Here is a 22048-nt window from a genome sequence, read left to right as displayed (position 1 = left end):
TTAATTCCAAACTATTTGATGAGGAGTTAAATGAACTTAATGAATGATAAATTAATGAAAAAAGTTTGAGCTGATATTTTTTAACTTAATACATTTTTCTTATATCTGAACAAAAATGTTTTCAAATAAATGATTTTGATAAGGTAGCGATTATTTTCCGAATGGGATCAGATCACGTTTCTTTTTTAGTGATTCAGCTTGACATTTATCTTTTTGTAAACTGACAAATATTTTAAATGGTTGGCGGGTAAATAGATAATGGTTTCATAAATGAATGAAATACTCATTTTTGTGTGACCATTTTAGGTCAGCTTTTATTCCTCCCTGGAATGAAAGGAAGAAAATGAACTCATATGGCGAGCTACCCTCTGCTACCTGTGTGGTACGAGAAATTGACTTGGACAGAAATAACTTTTTTATTGTCTCATTATTTCAGGATTGTATTTATTTATTTATTTGCAGGAGGGGTCTCAATTTAAGGATCTTTTGGACTTGTGAAGGACTGAAAGCATAAAACCTTTAAATTAATGGTCATTGCTCATTATTTTATGTTGTCCTCCTCAGCCTGTTAAAATTATACTAATACATATTTTCAATTTAAAACATTATATTTGGTGTTGGTCTTCAATCACCTACCAGGCCCTCCTGATGCTACTAGTTGTTAATATCATTGTGAATGTGCGCTTTTCAGCTATTCTGCTTCCCTGCCTCATTTTTCAAACGTAGATTTACATAGATTAAGACAGGTTTGACTGATTTAAAGCACTGTTTATAAAATTTTACAATGTTGTTTTTTTGTTGTTTGCATTCATGTAAATATACTGTACTGGTGTGATACCTTAGTATACCTTTGATTGGTTTTTGGTATACATCTATTTTGAAGTAATAGCCCCCCCTGGTGAAAACTCTACCAGCAACCATTTCTAAGGTTTTCCTTTCTACTGTACAGATGGATCCAAAAGTCTGTGCTGCCATGCAGACAAAGAAGATTCTGAGGGTATATGTAGGAGAAACAGGCTCACAGAGGAGATGTCCTCTCCAGAACCGCTGGGATTGTTTGATCTGGTAAAAACTCTTGGAACTTTAAAGGTGTAGAGGACGGTATTTTATTTACGGGTGGATCATCTAAATAAGTGGTCTTCCTAATTGTCAATCATTCTGGTGATATGTCTACATAAGGTCATCCTACATGCTCGTCCCGTTAGCTTTCTTTTTCTGCACGTGTGCACTTTTAGGCGTATATCTGTGGTGAGCAACAGTTTCAGACAATGAAGCTCACCTTTCTCACTGCGATTCTTTGAAAATGGCCGAGGGTCATAAGAGAAAAAGGGTCTACGAATGAATGAGAAGAATAGAAAGGTCTCGGAAGAGGCAGACATATCCCATAATGCATTGCGCGGAGAGCTCTCCTCGCAAAGCAGTAAATTAACTGAGTTTGCTATAATGTCCACTATATAGTCCCCGCTCTATATAGTGATTGAGGGATTTAGGGGTTAGGGCGGACGTTCAGGCACAGTAAGCTTGTATGAACTTTTAAATCGAGCAAGCATGAGGAGAAGTGGGCTGTGCATGCTCTTGCATGTGCATTTTTTATTTAAGTGGAAAGGGTGGGTGTTTTAAAATATTTGGCAGTAATCCTCCACAATACCTTCAAGCCAACATGTTTTTTTATGTTAATCCAAAACTATTCATATTGATTATCCAACATTGTATGCATTCTGGGAGTTTTATCGTTTCTCTACACAGCTCCGACATCAAATACAGATCATGGTATACCAGCAGTGCAATCAAACTGTCTTATGTAACTATATCTGTCCTGTTATAATGAAAGTATGTGGGTTTTTACCAGAGGATGCGAGAAATGCAGAATGAAAGAGAAGAAACTGAGATCAACCTACAGTACAAGAACCTTTATTTAATATAAATATTTGGAAATTAAGGGGGAAAATTTCCTAAGCTCAAACAATGACAGTGAACTTTGTTTTGTTTTATGAACCGAGTTAATAAATAACAAAGAGGACATGGAAACCTTAATATACTTTGGAAGCATTCTACATCAGATACGGTTCTACAGAATATAAATAACAAGTTAACAAATAAATACGTCTTGCTGACTTCTGAGGCATAAACAATTTAAATGCTGTCTATAGACTGTAGGCAAATGCACAATAAATAAAAGTGTGAAATAAAACAGAATCCATACAGAATGATAAGCAAACACCTACTTAAATATTTTAAAACAAAACTAGAGAGGGGTCTCCCAGTCGTCAAATTCTTGGCTGTTTTGCTTCAGAAGCTTGTCCCAGTAGTAATCCATTAAAGCACTGGGTATGAACATATCATCGTCCATCAAATGTACAACTTTTATATTTCTCAACAGTTGCAGTTGGCACACTGGTTCTGCAGGAAATCGAAAAGATAAAATCTCTATGCATAATGTTACAACACAAGTCAGGTAGACAAAAAGCATATATATATATATATATTTATTTATTTATTCTTTTCTTATTTATTAATACAAATATATAAAAAATACGGATTAATTTGGACTTCATCTGGAACTAAAGGCCTGATATAGAGATATAGACACTTGGACAAAATGTTGGTACCCCTCATTTAATTTAGAAAAAAACAATGTTTACAGAAATAAATGAATCTAAAAAGGTAATAATTATTAAAATAATTATGAAAATTAATAAATGAAAGCCAGACACTGCTTTTCAACCACGCTTCGACAGAATGACTTTAAAAAATAAACTCAAGAAACAGATCTGGACAAAAATGATGGTACCCCTAGAAAAGACTGAAAATAGTGTGACCAAAGGGACATTAAATCAAGGCGTGTCCACTAATTATATTACAACATATTACAATCTAATAATCAGTTTGTTACAACCTGCTTGTTGCACGGAGTTTGCTGCACTTTTTCCTCTCTCCCTCTCCCCTCCTGTCCTTTGACAGCTTAAGACACACCTTTATTACACCCATTCATGACATCCACTTAAATGATTTGTCCGCTATTTAAGGTGGTTCCTGACTCTACTTTGAAAAAAGTCAGTTTTCCAGTGACAGAAACATATCTGCCACAATATCTTCTGTATTACAGCTATTAATACAGAAACTTAAAAGTACATCCCAGGCTGTTCAGTCCCTCGTAGTGATATTCTGATCCCTCCGTTTTGGATTGTTTTTATCTCTCGCTGATCAGAAAAAAGAAAAAGCTGACATGTAACCGAGGACTTTTGGGAAGCCTGTGATGTCACGGATTAAAATATTTGAAATATCAAAAATTATATTTGAAGCAAAATGCATCAGTGCAAGATTCCCATCATCTGATTTGTAAGTCTATTTCATGTATGTTTTGTTTGTGATGTTGTGATTATAATGGTGCAAAGTAAAACTTAAATAATTGTGTATGGGATTTTATTTACATGGACATTTATTTTGTGGGGAAGGGACTTTCTGTTTATTTTTGGTCTGCCATTTATCAAATACAAGAAACATTTTCTGTTGTTGGCCTTAGGTGTAAAAAAAAAAAAAAAAATATATATATATATATATATATATATTATATCATCAAATAGGAGGAGCTTCAGCTGCGTGACGCTGAAACCCCACCGAACATCAGTGGCTTTTTCTTTAACTTAAAGTGGGGTACCAGCAATTCTGTCTGTGTGTTTTTTCTCTGATTAATGAAGACTGTTTTTATATGCTCAGACTTTACCTAAGACACATTCAATTTGGAAGGTGATTTTAATACATTAGCTAAAAAAAACACTCTTCAACAAATTGATGTTTGCTAATTCTGTATCTGTTTTAGTCCATCCAATCCAAACAGTTTTCATCGTGTTCAGATAAACAAGCAACACACCTGGACTCAGCTCCTGTTGAGAAGAACCGTCTCTTTCTTGTCGAGCACCCTCCTGAAGTGGGATCATCGAGGGTTTTTGTTTAGCCTTCAGGTTTAGAAAGTATGAAGACAAAGCTTTGTTTAGTCTAACTAATAACAAGGGTAGAATCTGCATAAATTAGAGACTGATAAAAACGTCATAAAAGTTACAAGCTGAGCCTTTCTCTATTGATTGAATTCTTTCTCTATTGAATTCTGACCAAATGGATGACGTGGAGGGAGACATACATCTCTATATATCTCTACATATCTATATATATATCGGTATAAGCCAATGTTTAACATTTATGAAGCATGGCGGTATCAGTCACTCAAGTAAATCTGGACTGATACTAAATTCAATGTTCATTACATTCTTGTGGCTGTTAGTGTATCTGCATGAGGAAGGGAGGTGGTTGGCCATGTTGTATTAAATTGGTTATAGGTCAGTAATGAGGCAGTGAAGGATTCTGGGTGTTTAATAGGATAAGAGAGCCGATGTCATTAATGGTCTTTTTCTTAGTGTCAAAAGGGTAAGAAAATGTTTGAAAATACATGCCAGTAAATATCAGTTATCACACAGCAACATTAATATCGAATATCGACCTAGATTCCCTTATCAGTTGTCCGAGAGTGCTTTTAAACCACTGGATTTGGCAGCCGTCTTCTCCTACGCTCTGGACAATATGCCTTACAGATCTTTATTTATTGAGGGCACCTTTCAGCATGAGACTTAACAAACACGGCATTGTTCTGTTATGCATTAATGTATAGGACTCTGTATGTAAATCTTTGACAACAGAATGTTTGCTTTCTCTTATTTAAGCTTTTCTTTCAGAAAATCAAGTTAGATTTCTTTTTTAAAGATCAAAGGGTTATCCAAACCAACCTGCTCCTTTGTTAAACAGTAATTGTACTCTTAACACCGTTAATCTCCTGATAAAAAGTATTAGAAAAGGAAAATATGTAAATGTTCTCACATGAGTATTTTCTGCACCTTCATCTCCCACTCCTCTTTGATTAAAGTTTGTCACAGTCCTGTGCTTAGATCCTTCAAGAAAAAAAAAAAATCAAAATGTTTTAGGATTTTCAAGCCCCCACCAGATGTTTCAATGCAGCCATTTCCCCCCATTTTTCTCACCTGGTTCTCCACATGGTGCTGACCCTTTGCAAGGCTTACCCTGCCCCTCAGAAGATGTTTGAAACTTCCTGAGCAGGTCTTTCATGCCACCCTCCTCAGCAATGTCTAAAGCACTAAGATTCCCATCAGAGGGGTTTGATCCGTTTTCAAGCAGAAGTTTCACAACCTAAAAAAACAGATTAACACGTCAAACATCCTGTTAGAAAAGCTCTAATGCATAGTCTTATCTGTGCATTTATGATAATTAACTCAGCAGAGAGCCTGTGTATCAATTAGAATATATCATAACAAGGCAATGCTTCAGAAATCGCAGTGAAACACATCTAACAACTATATAGAGCATTTCTTTTTATCAGCCTTACAAAGAAGATCTTGTGGTTAGCCCTCCATAATGATATATATATATATATATATATATATATATATATATATATATATATATATATATATATATATATATATATATATATATAAAAGAAAATAGGTTTCCTGGCATATGCAGTGCAACTACTAAAGGGTGCACACATTAATGTTAAATGTCCTATTTTTATTATGTGAAAACAAAGTGAAAAAAATTAAAACATCTTTCAAACTTCATTTGACAAATGTACAATCATATGAAAAAGTTTGGGCACCCCTATTAATCTTAATTATTTTTATTTCTAAATATTTGAGTGTTTCCAACAGCTACTTCAGTTAGATATACAGTATCTAATAACTGATGGACATAGTAATATTTCAGTATTACTAGAGGGTAGCCCAGCTTGTAGCATTGAGAGTATCAAGCACTGTATATTGATTGGCCCGAGGAACCATTTAAAATAATTCATGTGCATATGCAATAAATATGGTAAAAAAAAATACAAAGGAAGAATAAAACAGACAAAAATATTATAACATGCCTTAAAGCTACAGTGTGTAATTTTCAGCGACATCTAGCGGTCAGACTACAGACCGCAGCAACATGAACATCTCCCCCCCACCGCTTCTCCCCCCCAACAGTACGGCGAGCGTTACGGGACAAAATTTCTTCCACGACGTCCACATCACCTACCCTCTCAAGTGATGAGGTTTGTTTACATAGATAATTTTACAGATAGTATTTCATTAGTCTGTGTAGGGTATAGATTTCATGTAGACTTAAGATAATAAATATACCCGTTATTTTTTCTACATCGTTGTGACGTCTTGGTGAGCTGCTTTGCATGGTGATATAAACAGACGAAGTAATTGTAGTCATTAGTTTAACAGCGAGATTGTGTTCGCTGGAAGAATATATATCCCCCGTTTACAGAGTCCAAGTCATTTTGGTGGCACGGGGGTTACAACGCGAGGGAGAGGGAGAGGACGAGGGCGAAGGCAGGGAGGCCGTGCAGCTAGGGCCAGGCGAGAGAGGGGAGCCAGCGGGGTGAGAGCAGAGGAGGAAAGGCTTGAAGATCTCCAAAGGAGCCGGAGAGAAGTAACCGAGGTATATATCCAGAAAATTATTTTACAGAAAATTACTGAATCATTACCTGTGAAACGTCAGGGACGTTGCTGAATAAGTATACTGGAGAGTAACAGCATCATCACGCAGCATGTTATTGTTTTAGACAGGTCTGAGCATCCTGTACTCCAAAAACTGCAGTGATATTAGACAATTGTGTGTGTAGGATTAATTACCTGTCCAAGAGAAAACTGGCAACTTGAGCGTCACTTTGAAAACCTTTTTCCTCCATCAGTGACTTCCATCGTGTAAATGCCGTGCCAATGTTGATCCGTGTTTTTTGCCGTTTCTTGTCACGCTTGCGTTTATTCTCGTCGTGTTTCCGCTTCTTAGATGACGGGGGTTCGGTGTCCGCCGCTTTTCGTTGTGATACAGAGTAGGCATGATCCTCCATTCGTCTGATGTTTGGCCACACAGTGCCAAACAGTTTGCAAAGTCACTCACGCCTGCCGCCTTGTTCACCTTTCTTGTTACTGAGGCGCAGTATACCTGCTTCTTCTTCTTCTTTGGTTTCAGGCAGACTAAACGCTTCTCAGGCATAATACTGCCATCTACTGTTCAGTACCGTCTCAGTTAATCTCTCTCAACTTGCCGTAGTTATTTTTGAGCGTCATGGGAGATCTCGCAATCGCTAGTTTGTTGCCTCTGCGCTGCCGTAGCGCAAAGATGTCTGCCTCCATGGCTGCGAGACCCGCTCCTATGTAATTATAAATAACGAATTCTAAGGCAACGCAAATATTATGGTTAAAAGGCTGAGCTCATAGGTGATGATAAATAACATAGTTATGTATAATATATTAAATTTCTGACTTTATATGCCTGTAATTATTACACACTGTAGCTTTAAATAAATACCTTAAAAAATAGGTAATTAATAAATAAAGACGTTATCATGCCAGATCTGATGTTTGGTCATTTTTTAAATAGCCCCTATTTCATTCTTATGAATTTCTGCTTCATTTATGTCAGATGTTTTCCAATTTCTAATTAAGTTATACATGCCTGCTCTAAGTAATACACAAGTAAAGAGATTTTATTATATTCTGTTATGGTTGTAACAGAATAGAATATGTGTAAAAACGCCCAAGCTGCATCAGTTCAAATATGACTCAAAGTTGTTTTTATTTTTCTCGAAAATAAGTCTTTTTTTGAACAGCATAAATAAAGACATTCTTGCTTGTTGTGGCTGCTTTGTCATGCTACCGGGTGACCCACCGGACGGTTTACAAAACCCACTGGGTGGGTATGTTGGGTTTTGAGAGGTTAATTTTAGATCCTAAAGGTCTCTTTTGTAGTTTTCTCCATCACCTGATAGTGCCCAGCAGAAACAGCATTAAGCAGCGGTGTCACACCATCACAGGACCTGGCGTTGACGTTGGCCCCGGCCCTCAGCAGCTCCTCGACCACAGACTTGTCTGCAGCAGCAGAGGCATCATGCAGAGCGGTCCATCCTGACAAATCGAGAGAAGAAATACCAACTGAACAATAAAGGAGAGATTCAGATGGAAGAGATTAAAATGTTAGGACTGCCTAAAACCTGCATAATCCTCAATGTTGACGCCGACTCCAGCCTTAAGGAGCATCCTGACTTGAGCCAGATCACTTTTCTGGCACGCCTTGTGGAGAAGAGTCTCTCCCATGCTATTTCTCTTGTAAAGCTGACTTTGTTTTGGAACGTTTGCTTCAACAAATAAAAAAGAACCAAACAAATAAAATTCTCCAAGATAATCCTGGTAAACATGGAGCTGTATGGGTTTTCCAGCTCACCTGACAGCGACGAGGAAGCAGCACAGCCTGCAGTAGGCGCTTGGCCTCTGTTGATCTCGGGTTTGTTTCTTTTCTGCCGGTTCAGCTCCAGCTTCTTTCTAATCTCTGTGTTTGCAGTGTGCGAACCTGAATTAGTCACAGCCATGTCCTCAGCAGCTGCTCTGCTTTGGGGGGCAGGAAGATCCTGCAGCAAACTGACAGAGTCCTGGTCTGAAAGCAACGTCTCTTCATCCATCTCAGCCTCATTAGCAGGGTTGTTTACCTCTGCGGTGTTACTAAAAGCAGACAAACAGAAGGCACAGTCTACGATCACAAGCTCATGTAGCTACCTTCTAAAAGTCTATTAACCCTGGAGTCTTTCTGTAAGTTAAACAGCGATGTGTGCCTCAGGAAATGCCACAGATATGCTTTGGACTTCAACTTTCAAAGGTTGCCAAAGAGCCGTTAAAGCTCTCTGACATCTGAATAATAAAGCATATTACTGGAAAGTATGAGTACAAATTAAAGGGGTCATAGAATGATTCTATAGGGTATTTGGTGCTGGTCCTTAAGGTCTCTGAATAGGGTGTGTAACATTGGTTGGGCTGAAAATGGCATATTTGCTTTTCTATGAGCCTAAATGTAAGCCTGGTTAAAAGCCCCAGAATGAAATGACAGGTTTTCTTCCTTTTATGGTATGCTCAGGAATATTTTGATGAGCTGTGCTCTGATTGGTTGGTTTACAAGGGAAGCTGCTGAGCAAAGACGCATCATAGCAACAAGCACTCACTCATAGAAACATCAAATTGTTGATATGGTAGGTGACCAGATGTCCTCTTTTTCCCGGACATGTCCTACTTTTCATACCTAAAAAAATGTCCGGGGGGAATTTCAAAATCATCCGGGATTTTGGTCGACTACAGTGCAGCAGAACCAAGCCGTGAGCTCCGGGCCTGGTCCGGGAACTCCGACTAATGGGGGCAGGGAGCCAGCAGGGGACGGAGTTTACGTCAATTCTGTGCTTCATCTGAATTCGCGCGTATTATGGTGGAAGTTTAGAATTGTGAGATTTGCAGAGAAAGGAGGTGTCAATGGGTTTTCAACTTCTCTGTACGTCCATTTCACCCACATAACTATCATTATTCCATCTATGACAATGTAAACTCGGTTTTGCATTCTATGACCACTTTAAAAAAAAAACTGAAATAAAGGGAAAATGGTCAATATTGCAATTCATTTATTATACATATTCATTCCCCAGAGGGAAATTAATTGAACCTTTTTGGAATTCGGATAAACAGAAAAGGAAAACCTAAAATGTACTGTCTCTAAGATTTTAACTGTCACATGACATCCAAAGGAAAACGGAAGTGATTATAGTATAGATTATAGTCACAGCTGAAGCTTTAGGCTATGACAGTTTTGGTATCTCTGCTTCTGTCTCCTTGAACCCCAGTCGGCCTCGGCAGATGGCCGCTCACACTGAGCCTGGTTCTGCTGGAGGTTTCTTCCTGTTAAAAGGGAGTTTTTCCTCTCCACTATCGCTACAAGCATGCTTAGTGCGAGGGACTGCATCCAAGCCAATAAGTCGATGCAATCAACTGGTTTTCCTTGGATAGAAATCTTTGAATCAATTTGACTGGATGATCTGGTTGAACTGTAAAGTGCCTTCAGATGACTTGTGTTGTGAATTGGCGCTATATAAATAAACTGAATTGAACTGAATTGAATTAAACAAAATGAAAATATAATGAAATTAAATCTACCCTTTGATGTTCATAATATAATTCTTTGTTCCAGTAGAATTCCATTCTGCACTGTTGTGATCTGTCAGTAGAGATTCCTGCTGGTTAAATGGAGCACCTCTCTCTTGATGATTCAAGGACTGAGAAGAAATGTTAGCCTTTGCTGTAATGTAAGCTTTTTCCAACTCCAGTTGATTCTGGAGGAGATTCACCAATTTCCTCTGATTTGAAGCCAAGGCGAGGACGTTACTTTTCAGCACTCGTTCGTGAAAGTAAACAGGCACAGTCCTGGAGTGAAGAAATAGCATAATTATTACAAAGGGTAAAAGTGCGACTAGAACAGTAAAATTGTTAAAAATATGCATTATAGCAAATGGGAGAATATGACAAAATATATTCTGAGATGGATTAAGGTTATTTATCCAATCTAAAATAACATTTTGACTGAAGGTGGACATTAAGAGGTGTTTGTGGTGGGCTGTTAATCCAACACAAAAACAAGACATTTTGGAAATATTGGCATTCCACGCGAGCAGCCTGGGAGCATTGGCAGAAAACGTGTTTCCACTTCAGAGCAACAATTTAAAATAAATCGCTCTACTTGAACTTCGAAATGCTGGTAAAACATCCCCCAAAACTGTTACTTGGTTGATGCTGTGCACTTATTCTAACATTGTGCACATCAGATGGTTCCGGAAGGGGCACCTCTTCTGTCTGCTGCTTTGAATGCCAAGTACAGGAGAAGGGAAACAACACAGGAGAATGAAGAAGAAGCATGCTGAGCATCTTCTAATTAAGTAATAAGTCCAACTTTACTTTAATAATTTTATCAATAATTTTATTGTGTTTTTGTCTGCAGATAATCATCTGATTTTAATTATTCTCTTTAATAATTTGTGTTGCCTTTATGGCACTAGAATAAACCACTTTGATCATCTTGCTACTGAAATGTGCTACGTAAACAAACCTGCCATGCCTTACCAGCACAGCAGAGTGAGCTTGGGTCACCAGTGGAACACAACCGCTTCTAAAAGGAATTCCCCCAAAAATCTAAGGCAGTGTCTGTTTGTAGCGATTCCACTGTACTTTGTTGTTTTAAACGGTACACGCTGTTAAATGCTGTCTAAATTTGATAAAAACTGTTTGTTTGTTTTTTCTAAAGTCACTTAAAGGTTTTATATCAGACAACTTTAGCGACCTTAAGTGCGGATTATACTTCTGCATCCGCATACATCAAATGTAACTTGCATCGGGTCACACGGCAGCTTTACTGGTATGCTTCTGCAATGTCGGTCTGGAATTTCTAGGGACGCACAGCAGTTTGCTGCCAAAGCGAGCAAGGGGGAGCCTATTCAAGAACTTGCTAGAACTTCGGCGGATGGTCAAGAGAACTTCTTCAGCAGCACCAGCAAGAGTGTTTATTTTCCAAAACAACATATGTCTGAGGCATTGTACAAGTGGGTGTACTTCCAAACCTCCTCGATCAACCTTTTGTCATGGTTGTCCATTGTTGTTATTACTCCTCGGTTTTTAAAAATGGCGCGCCCTGGGATGACCACACAGACAGCCAGAAAGGTAAGGCATACCAAGGACCAATCACAGCTGGTTTTTGTCTGTGCACTTCCTCTTGAGGTCTGCACGGGTTTGTGACCGTCCGAACGTGTAGTCAGGACTTTTTTGAGGTGCGCAACGATGGTTACAGAGCCTCTGTGGGGGGGGTGTGGATTCGCACAGAGACAAATTTGACGGTTGCAGAGGCTATACATGAAAAGTATAAATTGCCAGTATAAATCTGCCACTGTAACCGTTTGCATTACTTATTTAGAGTGAATTACTACTGGGCATTAGGGCCATTAAATGGATATGCAAAAAATCAACAGCAAATGGCTGCATGGTTCTATGCCACCCTGTGCTCTTATCATAAAAACCATGCCTGGGTCTATCCACCATTCCTTACAGCACAGAAAAATGAATGCCACCTCTGGACAAGATGAAAATGTTTTCCTTCCCCTTGGGAAGGAGTGGGCTGCCATCGTGGAGCACCCGGGGAGCAATAACAGGTTGAGGATCTTGCTCAGGGACCCAGGGTGGCAGTCTGTGGGAGTGGGGCTCGAACTCAGAACTCCCAGATTCCAAGCTCTATGCTCTAACCATTAGACCGCCATTCCTCTAGAACCAATACAGACCGGGTGATAACATTTCATAACTGCCCCCTCAGAGAAAGTGACAATAATGGGCAGTGTCTGATTCCAAGTGAACCTTGGAATTACCTATTTAGCATCAAAAACACATTGTAGGCAAACCAGGCCAACAACCCTGCACCTACAGAAGCTACAAAGATCTACCAACGCTTTATAGGTCCTCCGCAATGACTGACGGACATAAGACCCCAAACTCATCAGGGGCTACCAGCCCCCAACAGTGGCCACTCAGCGAGCCACACTACTATCCATCTGAGACAATAGGTCTCATTCCACTGGAAACCACTACAGCTCTGCTTCCAACACCAGAAGGAGCATTAAGAACCAGACCATTATGGGGCACAATGGAGCCAGTAAGAAAACTGTCCGAGACTCTGAATTCATTTGCTGGAGAGTGTGCAGAATCCATTGAAAATATTGGAATGAGTCGGGGTCTTCCAGGAAAAAACAAATAAAAACAATCAAAAGTTGTAATGTTTTGTTCCTCTATGGTAGAATCTTCAATGTTTTCCAGGCTAAGGACCCTCAAACTGATGGCGAGATGGAGCGGGGACCCCTAATTATATATATTGTATGAAATTGTGTTATATCAAACTGGTCCTATAGTCACTGTATTACAGATGGATTAATGTAACAAAAGTCATTTCTCCCTGGGATTATTAAAGTATTTCTTCTGATGGGACAGGTGTTGTGAATGAAACGGTGCCTAGCTTGAAAGAAATCCTATGTGTTGCTGAATGTGTGCATTGATGACTGAATCTTTTGCCTCCATTTTTGTGTTTATTGCAATGTATTGGGGGAGGGGGGTTAAATATAAAAAAATATATAACCAAATCTTTTGTGAGAAAAGAGATGCTACTTATATAAAGATGCTAAAAAACAAAATAACAACAGCTCACCTTACCCATTTCCTTATTGTCACTTATTGTTGTTCTTGAATTCTTCAATTTCTACCAACCTTTTCTTGACTATTTTACATGAATAAATAAAAGCAAAGTAAATTAACGTGGAGCTACAATTAAAAATAAATATGAAAAATAATTTCATGGTGTGAAAAAAATACTGACAGTACAAGGAAGTGTTGCATCATTTCCATGTTTCATTTTAAAACATTTTTATTGCCCATCCATTCTGAAGAAACTTAATCAATGATTTTCCTGAACTGACCTTAACTTGTGGCTTAAAGTGTCTTTCTCTAAACGTTGATTTACCAGGACATCCATCAGCACATTTTGGGTATCCAGTAAAACCTCTTTGTATCTCTCTGAGAAACAAGAAAAATGCAGGTTATTGGTGAAACTGCCAGTTGTATCGCTGCTGTGAGATTTCTACAGTCAAACAGCTCTCACCTAAATCCGTAAGATTTGTCAGAGGCAAGGTCAAAATTTCTGCTTGTTTCCAAGAAATATCTTGCAGAATCGCAGTGCAACTCAGAGCTGTAAATGGCTGAATAAAACCAAACAGGGTTCAGTAAACTGAGGCTGTAGTAATGATCTCAACAGAGGAAAGTCAGCAGTGATGTTTCTTCATGGAGTCAAAAGGATAGGGGAATGTTTTATAATATATATCTTATGAAATAACCACGATCACTGCAAAAAGTAATGTCCGATATCAGCTGAAAGTTTTATATCAGTGTTTTCTATTTACCGCTATAGGTCATGGTTCCAGAAATATTTCTAAATCACAAGATATGGAGCTGATCTGTAAGATCTTCTGAAGATCATCACATGTGAGCTTCGTACGTTACAATCAGGGCTTTGTTCTTGTGTTCAAAGCCTTCCAAAGCACTTAAGGGCAAAATAAGCAGCAAAATAACAGAAATATAAAAAAAACAACACACACATAAATTATAATGAAAAGGCATGACGTGATGCCAGCTGTCAATCAATGCTGGAGGCTTGATAGCAATGGACCAATCAGGCTTTTAGCTTGGAATATTTCATAGGGTTTACACCTTGGTGTATCTCTTTTTTAGGCTTTGTGCGGCGTAGAGGGAGCCAGGGGAAATTTAGACTCTCTGTTTCCTGCATTTTGAGGTGGAATGCAGCTGAAAATTTTGTCTTTGTTACAACACTACTTCTGTCCTGATTATGCAGTTGAGTTCCAAGATGTGCAAAAGGCTCCATTACTTTTATGCAGAAAGTTTTCAAGAGGCAAAATTTTTCTCTTATTCAATGAGACATTGTTGAATGTTTAAACCTGAATGGGTACAAGACGCACATGACCCACGTACAGAGGCCTTAGTTCTCGACCCTGCCGACCCGGGTTCGAATCCTAACTGTGGTTCTTTGCCACATGTCTCTCCCCCTTTCTCATACTCCCTCTCCTGTCAGCCTACTGTCAAAAAACAAAAAACAAAAAAACAAGCCAATAGTGCCATACAAACTCAAAAAAAATAAATAAATACATAAAAAAAGATTTAATGCGATTCATTCCATAAATTATAAATTGATCAGTTTCATTTCCTCCACATGCCTTTATATCTGATAGAGGAGCCGGAGCATTTATTGTTATCAAGGTAAAACTGCCCAATTTATGGTGATATTGATTTAAGGTCATATCACCCAGTGTTAGCGTGTCCACCTTGGTATATCATATCATTTATGTTTTGCGTGTGTATGGTCCCCCCAGAAAATTTTGAAAAGTAGACTCTCTGAAATGTTATTTCCTGCCTTTTGAGGTGGAACGCAGGTAACTTTTTGTGTTTGTAACAACACAACTTTTATCCTGATTATGGGAACTATCTGTGCTTGACTAGAAGTGGAATTTTCATAAGGAAGACATGATATTATTTTCAGGTACAATTTTATGTTTCATAGGTTAATTCAAACAATCAGAAAGTTTAATGCCACGTTTGAGCAGCAAAAAAGCAGCTGCTGTTCCATTTTTGATGTTTGTACACATTAAAGTCAGATGCCCGTCAAAGCCATCCTTTGATGCTCCTGGAGCGCGTCCAGTAAAGTGTGTCCAGATGCATCTAATTCTTCTGCTGCTCCTGTGTTAAATGTTAGAAAGTTGCTTTGGTAGAGAGTAGCTTTGCTATATTTGCTGTGATCAGTGGGTAAAAAGTAGTGGTAAATAAAAAGTAGTTTTACTATATTTTTAAACAAATCCACCTCAAAACATCATCTGTTCACTCAGTTCCTCAAGATTAAAATCCTGCCTTAAAATATTATTTTACTGCCGGAGGTGCACTGTCACTGAGAATCCCCAGCGGTGGCTGCCTGAGACGTTGTCTCTTGGGATTTTTCCCCCACTGTTAGCGGCTGGAAGTAGATGTTAGCATTTTACAGGTATGTGGTAAAAACTGCAACACCACAATAATAAAAGCAAACATATTTTTCCAGGAGATTTCCACATTTTAAGTTAATTTAGGCATTAATAAACGTTTGTTTTGTTTCAGAGGAGTGCTCAGAGCTTTCTGCATAAGCAGTACTGTGTCTGTCTCCCTGCCAGCTCGCAGATCAGCTTCTCTGATTCGTTGATCTGGTGCGTCGAGCAAAAAAAAATTATATTGTTCCAACTCCAGCATCTGCTACTTGTGAAATTTTGAACATTTGAGCAGAGTTTCCAGGGGAAAAACAGGACGTACAATTTTACATTTTTTCAGTAAAGGCAGAGCAATGTACAACCGTATGCACTGCTAGCTAAAAGCCTGCCAATCAGCGATCCTGATTTGCTCCAAGGTAACACTGCTGTTGCTCTCTATCTCTCTTTATCAACAGTCATCAGACAGGCCCAACCTGAAGTATTTAGGAGGTAGTGTACAGTTAATTATATTCCCAAAACCAAATAAGGAGTCTTAAAAATTTAAAAGGAGCAGCTGAAGACGACAGAAATACGAGCTACTGGTTGATCATTTGCACAAAGTCAACAAACAGATCATTCTTTTTTTGTCATAATTACAGTATTTGCTTCTGTTTAGTGTGGGAAAAGCTTCCATTGGTTGCTTAATTTATTTAAACAAGTGTGGAAATAAACTAATCTAAGGCAATGTCCTGTCCTATTGGGAGTAAATCTTGCCAATGCTGGTTTTCTAAATCCACAGACAATGCCCATCACTATAATTCACTAGAGTCCCAGAGCTATAGAAATGCACTTCTGTTCCTTTCTGGACTGCTACATTTAGTTTCTGACATTTTCTGTGTTGCTTTTGAGAAAGTTAGCCTACTTCATGTTGTCACAAAGGAACAATTGGCCAAGTTAATTTAGAATAGTTTGTAGGCCTAGGCAAAAAATTTATTCAAATAATTAATTTGATTTTTTTTGTTGCAGCAATAAAAAAAGAAAAAAAAAAGTATTTTTCTGTATAATAAAAAAATTTTGGCTCCCCAGAGCTTTTAGCATCTTAAACAGAGGCATCCAGCTGAATATGAAAAATACCAGCCTTTCCAATGTGGAGAATCTAAGCCTTCTAAAGCCGGCCATACACTGTGCCATTTTTTGCCCTTTTCGGGCCGACTTTGCAGTCATGCGAGAATTTTCCGATTGAGCCAACTTTCAGCCTGATCGTGCATCGTGTAGTGTACGGGGGTAACGAGGGGCGATCAGCCTCTCACAACCACCTCCCGATCGGGAGTCGTGAGGTCAGGAGAAAATCAAACATGTTTGATTTTCAGTCGTGGGCAAATCGCTCAGTGCGCAAACAAGGATTCTTCTTCTTCTTACTCTCAGATGAAAACACAGAAGCATGCCGGGGGTGCGAGTGAAATAAGAGTTCTTTCTGTAAAATTGACAGACCGTAGTAGCCATGTTTGTTCAGCCATGTCTTTGTCCAAATACGTCGCCACCTTTTCTTTTTAGGGCTTTCAGCACAAAATTGCACAAATTGCCAAGGCAACTCGTTTCACTCCAGGGAGTTTCATATTTCTCTTCTACTCGTTTGGCTTCCAGATAGTCCGACTAGGGCCATCTCACTGCGGAGCTGAGTCCGACATGGTTTTTAGATGTACAGTGTGAGAACAGACATAGCGAGCTTTGAACTCACACTATATAATGAAACCCTGCAAATTCGTCATACAGTGTGAGCTGTAGCTGCGTGCAACAATTGAAAAAAATCACACAGTGTATGCCCAGATGTATAATATGTCTATATTGGTAAAAGTTTAACCAGTGTTATTTTCAAGCGCACTCCTGTGTTTATTGTAAATACACAAAACGGACCGCCGGCACTGGGTGAATGTTAAGAGGTTAATAAGTAGGGGGGAAACCTGAAAAAAAATCTCGACTCGAATTAAAACTAAAAACAATCTAAACTAAACAAAAAGGGGTTATTTCTGAAATTTGGAAACTAATTTGCAGAGATGGGGGATCTGGAGCCAATAAGTCATTTCTGTGGCCGTTTCTCCTTATGTGGACTTGTGAGTTCTCGTTTACTCGTGAAATGTCATCAGCCTAAGCCCTAGTGCTGTTCCAATTCACAGAAACAGCAGACAGAAAACAGACAAAGTCCCTGGATGTTGTTCTCGCCCCGCCCTCTTTATCAAGTTTGCATTAGAGTAGACTTGTCCATTCTTGAGATTGACAGCTGTCCCAACATGCACTGCAGTAGCAGCAGCTTTCCATGGAGCTCACAGAGCTCAAAGTATGAAGTTAAAAGTTCTCTTTTCTGTTGCTGTTGTTTATTAAAAGTACATTTTAAGATCATTTGCGGCGAGAACATAATACTTTTAAGTGTCACTATATGGCCCATTTACTGATTTAGTGCGTCATAAAGAAAAAAAATAATCGAAAGTTGAGAGGACCGTGGCAACCAGTGGTCCTCCGAGGTTAACGGCAGCCTGGTCTAATCCCAGCCCGTCTGGAGCAGCCCTCTCTCGGCATAGCCGTGTGTGAAGGACCGCTGTTTCTGATGGCGAGTTTTTTGGTTTATTTGGCAAAATATTAATTTGATTTGTGTTTATCTGACTGTGTTCATTATTATTCCCCCACTAAATGAAAAAAGTCAGAATTTATAATCATCAAGAGACTATTAATAACAGGAGGTGAAATGCCGCTTCAGACTAGCCGAGCATGTGGTGACGTCACGAGTACGCTTCTGTTCCAATTGACCCATATTTATGCTGCGTGCTCCTATTCTCCACAAGTCCATACTTTCCTGTGCTTGCCTCAAGAACATACTTGGCGAGGAAACAAGTCCGTATTCGTGTACTTATGGCTTGAAAAACGGCCTATTTCCTGAACATGTTCTGCCCAGCCACTGAACAGGGTGAGTTCTGTAGATCAAACTAACCTGTGCCGATCGGACTCACCGGATTCAGTGGCTGAGCAGAACAAATACATGACATAAAGATGACTTGTTGATCCCCCATCTCTGCTACTTTGTGTATTAACTGTTTTCGCAGAACTGTATTTGTTTAAGGTGCAGCTAAAAAAATCAGTGAAGGCCAAAAAAAGTATAGAAACACAGACACAGTTTAAAAGGAAACTAAATGGACGGGTCTCACTTTATCTCTGCCTTTGTTTTGTCTCAGCTGAACATCAGCAGGTTCTCTGCTTGCAGCACTTGCTTCCCTTGGATGAATGTCTGTAATGGAAGTAAAGCAGCAGTGCTGTATTGAAGAGCTGAAAGTTGAGCAGTCCAACCCTCAAATTAATTTTTTTCCAAGCCTCTATTACATTTCTTTTCCTTCAGGTGCTCACCTGGTGCTCTACATGCTGCTGGTTCTCTGCAGGTCAAGGTTTGAAAACTAAGCAGGTTTCTCATTTCCTCCTCCTCAGCCATGTCAAAAGCACTAAGTCCACCAAGATTCTTGTCAGAGGCATTTGACCCATTCTCAAGGAGAACTTTCACAACCTAATCAACAGATACATGTTTTATACTTCCTATTGGAAATGTATATAGCATCTATTACAAAGAAATTAGTTTAATACAGAAAAACAGGATTTAAAACTCTGTGGCGCCATCTAGTGCAGCTGAGAATATTGCATCAAGATCTATCAGGTATTCCTCCACAGCTAAAAATGTCCTAAAACAACTCCGACAACAGGCATATATTGTAGAATCAAAGAAAAATGTGGCCTTTCAGTAATGAGATATATCAGGTTCTCTGTATATGAACCCATTAACAGCATAAATGATGAATCCAGGCAAAAAACAAAGAACTTTTTAACAAATATTTAACCAAAATTCTTCCTACTGCCAGCAAAATAGCTATGACTAAAGAATGGCTTAAAAAAATGTAGCTAAACAAGCTGAAGAGATTAAATACCAGAAGCAACAAACAAGATGGAGAAACAAATCTACAAATAATTGAAGGAAAAAACTTTACATTATGAGTTTTCTGCAGCAGTTCTGGTTTTAAATGTTTCCTCTGTCATTTGCTTTCACTTTTGTCCTTGCTTTTTTCTGCATAACAAAAAAATATATATATTCTGTGCAGAAAAACGGAACAGAAGCAAAAAGCTATTTAAAAAAAATTAGAGAAACAGCCAAAAAAAGCGTTAATTTTGGAGGAGCTGCAAAGATCCCACGCTCAGGTGAAGTTTAGCACAACTCTTAGTAGTGTAATATTTCATTTACGAGAAAGGTTGTTTCAGGCTGCCTGTGTATTATTTGATCTTTTGTAGTTTTCTCCATCACCTGATAGTGCCCAGCAGACACAGCATCATGCAGCGGTGTCACACCATCACAGGACCTGGCGTTGACGTTGGCCCCGGCCCTCAGCAGCTCCTCGACCACAGACTTGTCTCCAGAAGTACACGCCTCATGCAGAGCAGTCCATCCTGACAAATCGAGTCAAGACAAACAGACAGAAGGACAATAAAGGAGAGAATCAGATGGAACAGATTAAAATGTTACGACTGTCTAAAACCTGCATAATCCTCAATGTTGACGCCGACTCCAGCCTTAAGGAGCATCCTGACTTGAGCCAGATCACTTTTCTTGCACGCCTTGTGAAGAAGAGTCTCTCCCACGCTGTTTCTCTTGTGAAGCAGATGTTTTTTTGGAACTTTTGCTTTAAAAGAAAATCAAAACAAAAAAATTACCCCAAATAATCCTGGTAAACATGGAGCTGTATGGGTTTTCCAGCTCACCTGACAGCGAAGAGGAAGTGGCACAGCCTGCAGTAGGCGCTTGGCCTCTGCTGATCTCCGGTTTGTTTCTTTTCTGCCGGTTCAGCTCCAGCTTCTTTCTAATCTCTGTGTTTGCAGTGTGCGAACCTGAATTAGTCACAGCCATGTCCTCAGCAGCTGCTCTGCTTTGGGGGGCAGGAAGATCCTGCAGCAAACTGACAGAATCCTGGTCTGAAAGCAACGTCTCTTCATCCATCTCAGCCTCATTAGCAGGGTTGTTTACCTCTGCGGTGTTACTAAAGGAAGACAAACAGAAGGCACAGTCTACGATCACAAGCTCATGTAGCTACCATCCTCTTTCAGTAAATTAAACATCGATATGTGCCTCAGGAAAAAGATGTGTTTGGCTTGAACTTCTTTTAAAGAGACACCAGTACCAATACATAATCATTAATAATGTCTCACGATTTTTAAAGTATTTTTCTGTGAAAACATTGACATTTATTTACTGTTCTATAGATTCATTAGCCAGAGTGATAAACGCCTTTTTTTGTTTTAATTCTGATGATGAACAGATCCTGAAAAGTCAATAAAAAAGTATGTCTATACAGGAAGGCGGAAGTTCCTTAACTTCTAATAGTTTTGGGATAATTTTGTAAAGTACATAAAATCAATCAAAGCTTGTCCCTTCTTCTTAATCTATCAATCACTGTGAGACTCCAGAAAAGCTGTTTTTCAGTCAGCTGATATGTTTAACAACTGTTGCTTCGTTATAAATAACCCAACTTCCTTTGGAAACTAGCAGTTTCTCTTCCAAACAGCTCATGTTGAAGTTCTAAAGAGGCAAGCATTCATCAGAAACCTAGTAAATGCCTCACTTCTTTTCAAGAGTACATTTCTAAGATGAAGTCTTAAACGTTTCTTTACCCACCCACTAGGTGGCAGCACAATCTCAGGAAACTAAGAGCAGCTCAGGCTCTCTAGATACGTATGAACTAGTGAACCGCTGCTCAAAGACCAACATTAAATGTCTACTCCAATTGAGTAATTAAATAGTATTTTAAGAAAAAGTGCAACAAGGGTAATGACTAAAGCGATTAAAAGTGATGTTTTGTTGAGTATGCAGAACCAACATGATTAAATGAGCAGCTAACATACATCATCTTATGTACAAAATCCGCTTTTTTCAGTCATTTTGTTTAACATAAACAATAAAGGTCTTACGTCTGGGTTTAGGACCGTATTTAAGCAATACGTCAACTAAACCTTGAAAAGGACATGTTTTTATTTGGAAATTGAGGCATTTTCTACACTCTTAAAATGCTAATAGCTCTTTGGCTAGCTGAAGTTTTTTAGCTAAGACGACTACCAAACAGCGGTCTGTTCGAAATTCGGGACAATACTTACCCAGTTTTTTTCCGAGACTGGTTCTAAATAAATATCTGAAAAGTAACAACAGATTCAAAATGAGTGAATAAATAGAAATATTACAATAAATCCATTTAAATCCTGCCTTCTTTTCGCGCCATTACCTCGACTCAAAATGGCGGATAGTCACTTAACATAAAACAGTTAAAGCAACCAGAAGACAATTTTTTAAACTTTTTTTTTTTTTTTTATGAATTACAAGATTAAATGAGTGTAAAACTATTACACTCATTATTTAAAATATTTAAATAATTTATTAGGCTACTTCACAATGTAATCTTAATTTGAAACAATATAGCAGTTATATCCATTTAAAATGTCAGACTAGGTTAGAATACACTTAAAGCTACAGTGTGTAATAATTACAGGGATATACAGTCAGAAATGTAATATATT

The 22048-nt window shown here is 38.6% G+C and overlaps 1 protein-coding gene across 1 annotated transcript; it reads right to left on the bottom strand.

Moving 5' to 3' along the window:
- Positions 1-4789: 4789 nt before the first annotated feature.
- On the bottom strand, positions 4790-21752 carry LOC119785425 (ankyrin repeat domain-containing protein 31-like). The gene is made up of 15 exons (XM_038288107.1): positions 21632-21752; positions 20246-20509; positions 20023-20166; positions 19791-19933; positions 18851-19004; positions 18655-18734; positions 13558-13654; positions 13376-13472; positions 10029-10295; positions 8284-8558; positions 8054-8197; positions 7825-7967; positions 5031-5196; positions 4870-4940; positions 4790-4825 (listed from the first exon to the last, which is right to left on the bottom strand). The coding sequence occupies exons 2-15, from the start codon at positions 20478-20480 to the stop codon at positions 4790-4792; spliced, it is 2052 nt and encodes a 683-aa protein (XP_038144035.1). The 5' UTR covers positions 20481-20509; positions 21632-21752.
- Positions 21753-22048: the final 296 nt, after the last annotated feature.

Source organism: Cyprinodon tularosa, unplaced genomic scaffold (genome assembly GCF_016077235.1).
Source record: "Cyprinodon tularosa strain WSP-4 unplaced genomic scaffold, ASM1607723v1 ctg249, whole genome shotgun sequence".
NCBI classification, from domain to species: domain Eukaryota; kingdom Metazoa; phylum Chordata; class Actinopteri; order Cyprinodontiformes; family Cyprinodontidae; genus Cyprinodon; species Cyprinodon tularosa.
This window is presented reverse-complemented; position numbering and strand designations above follow the sequence as displayed.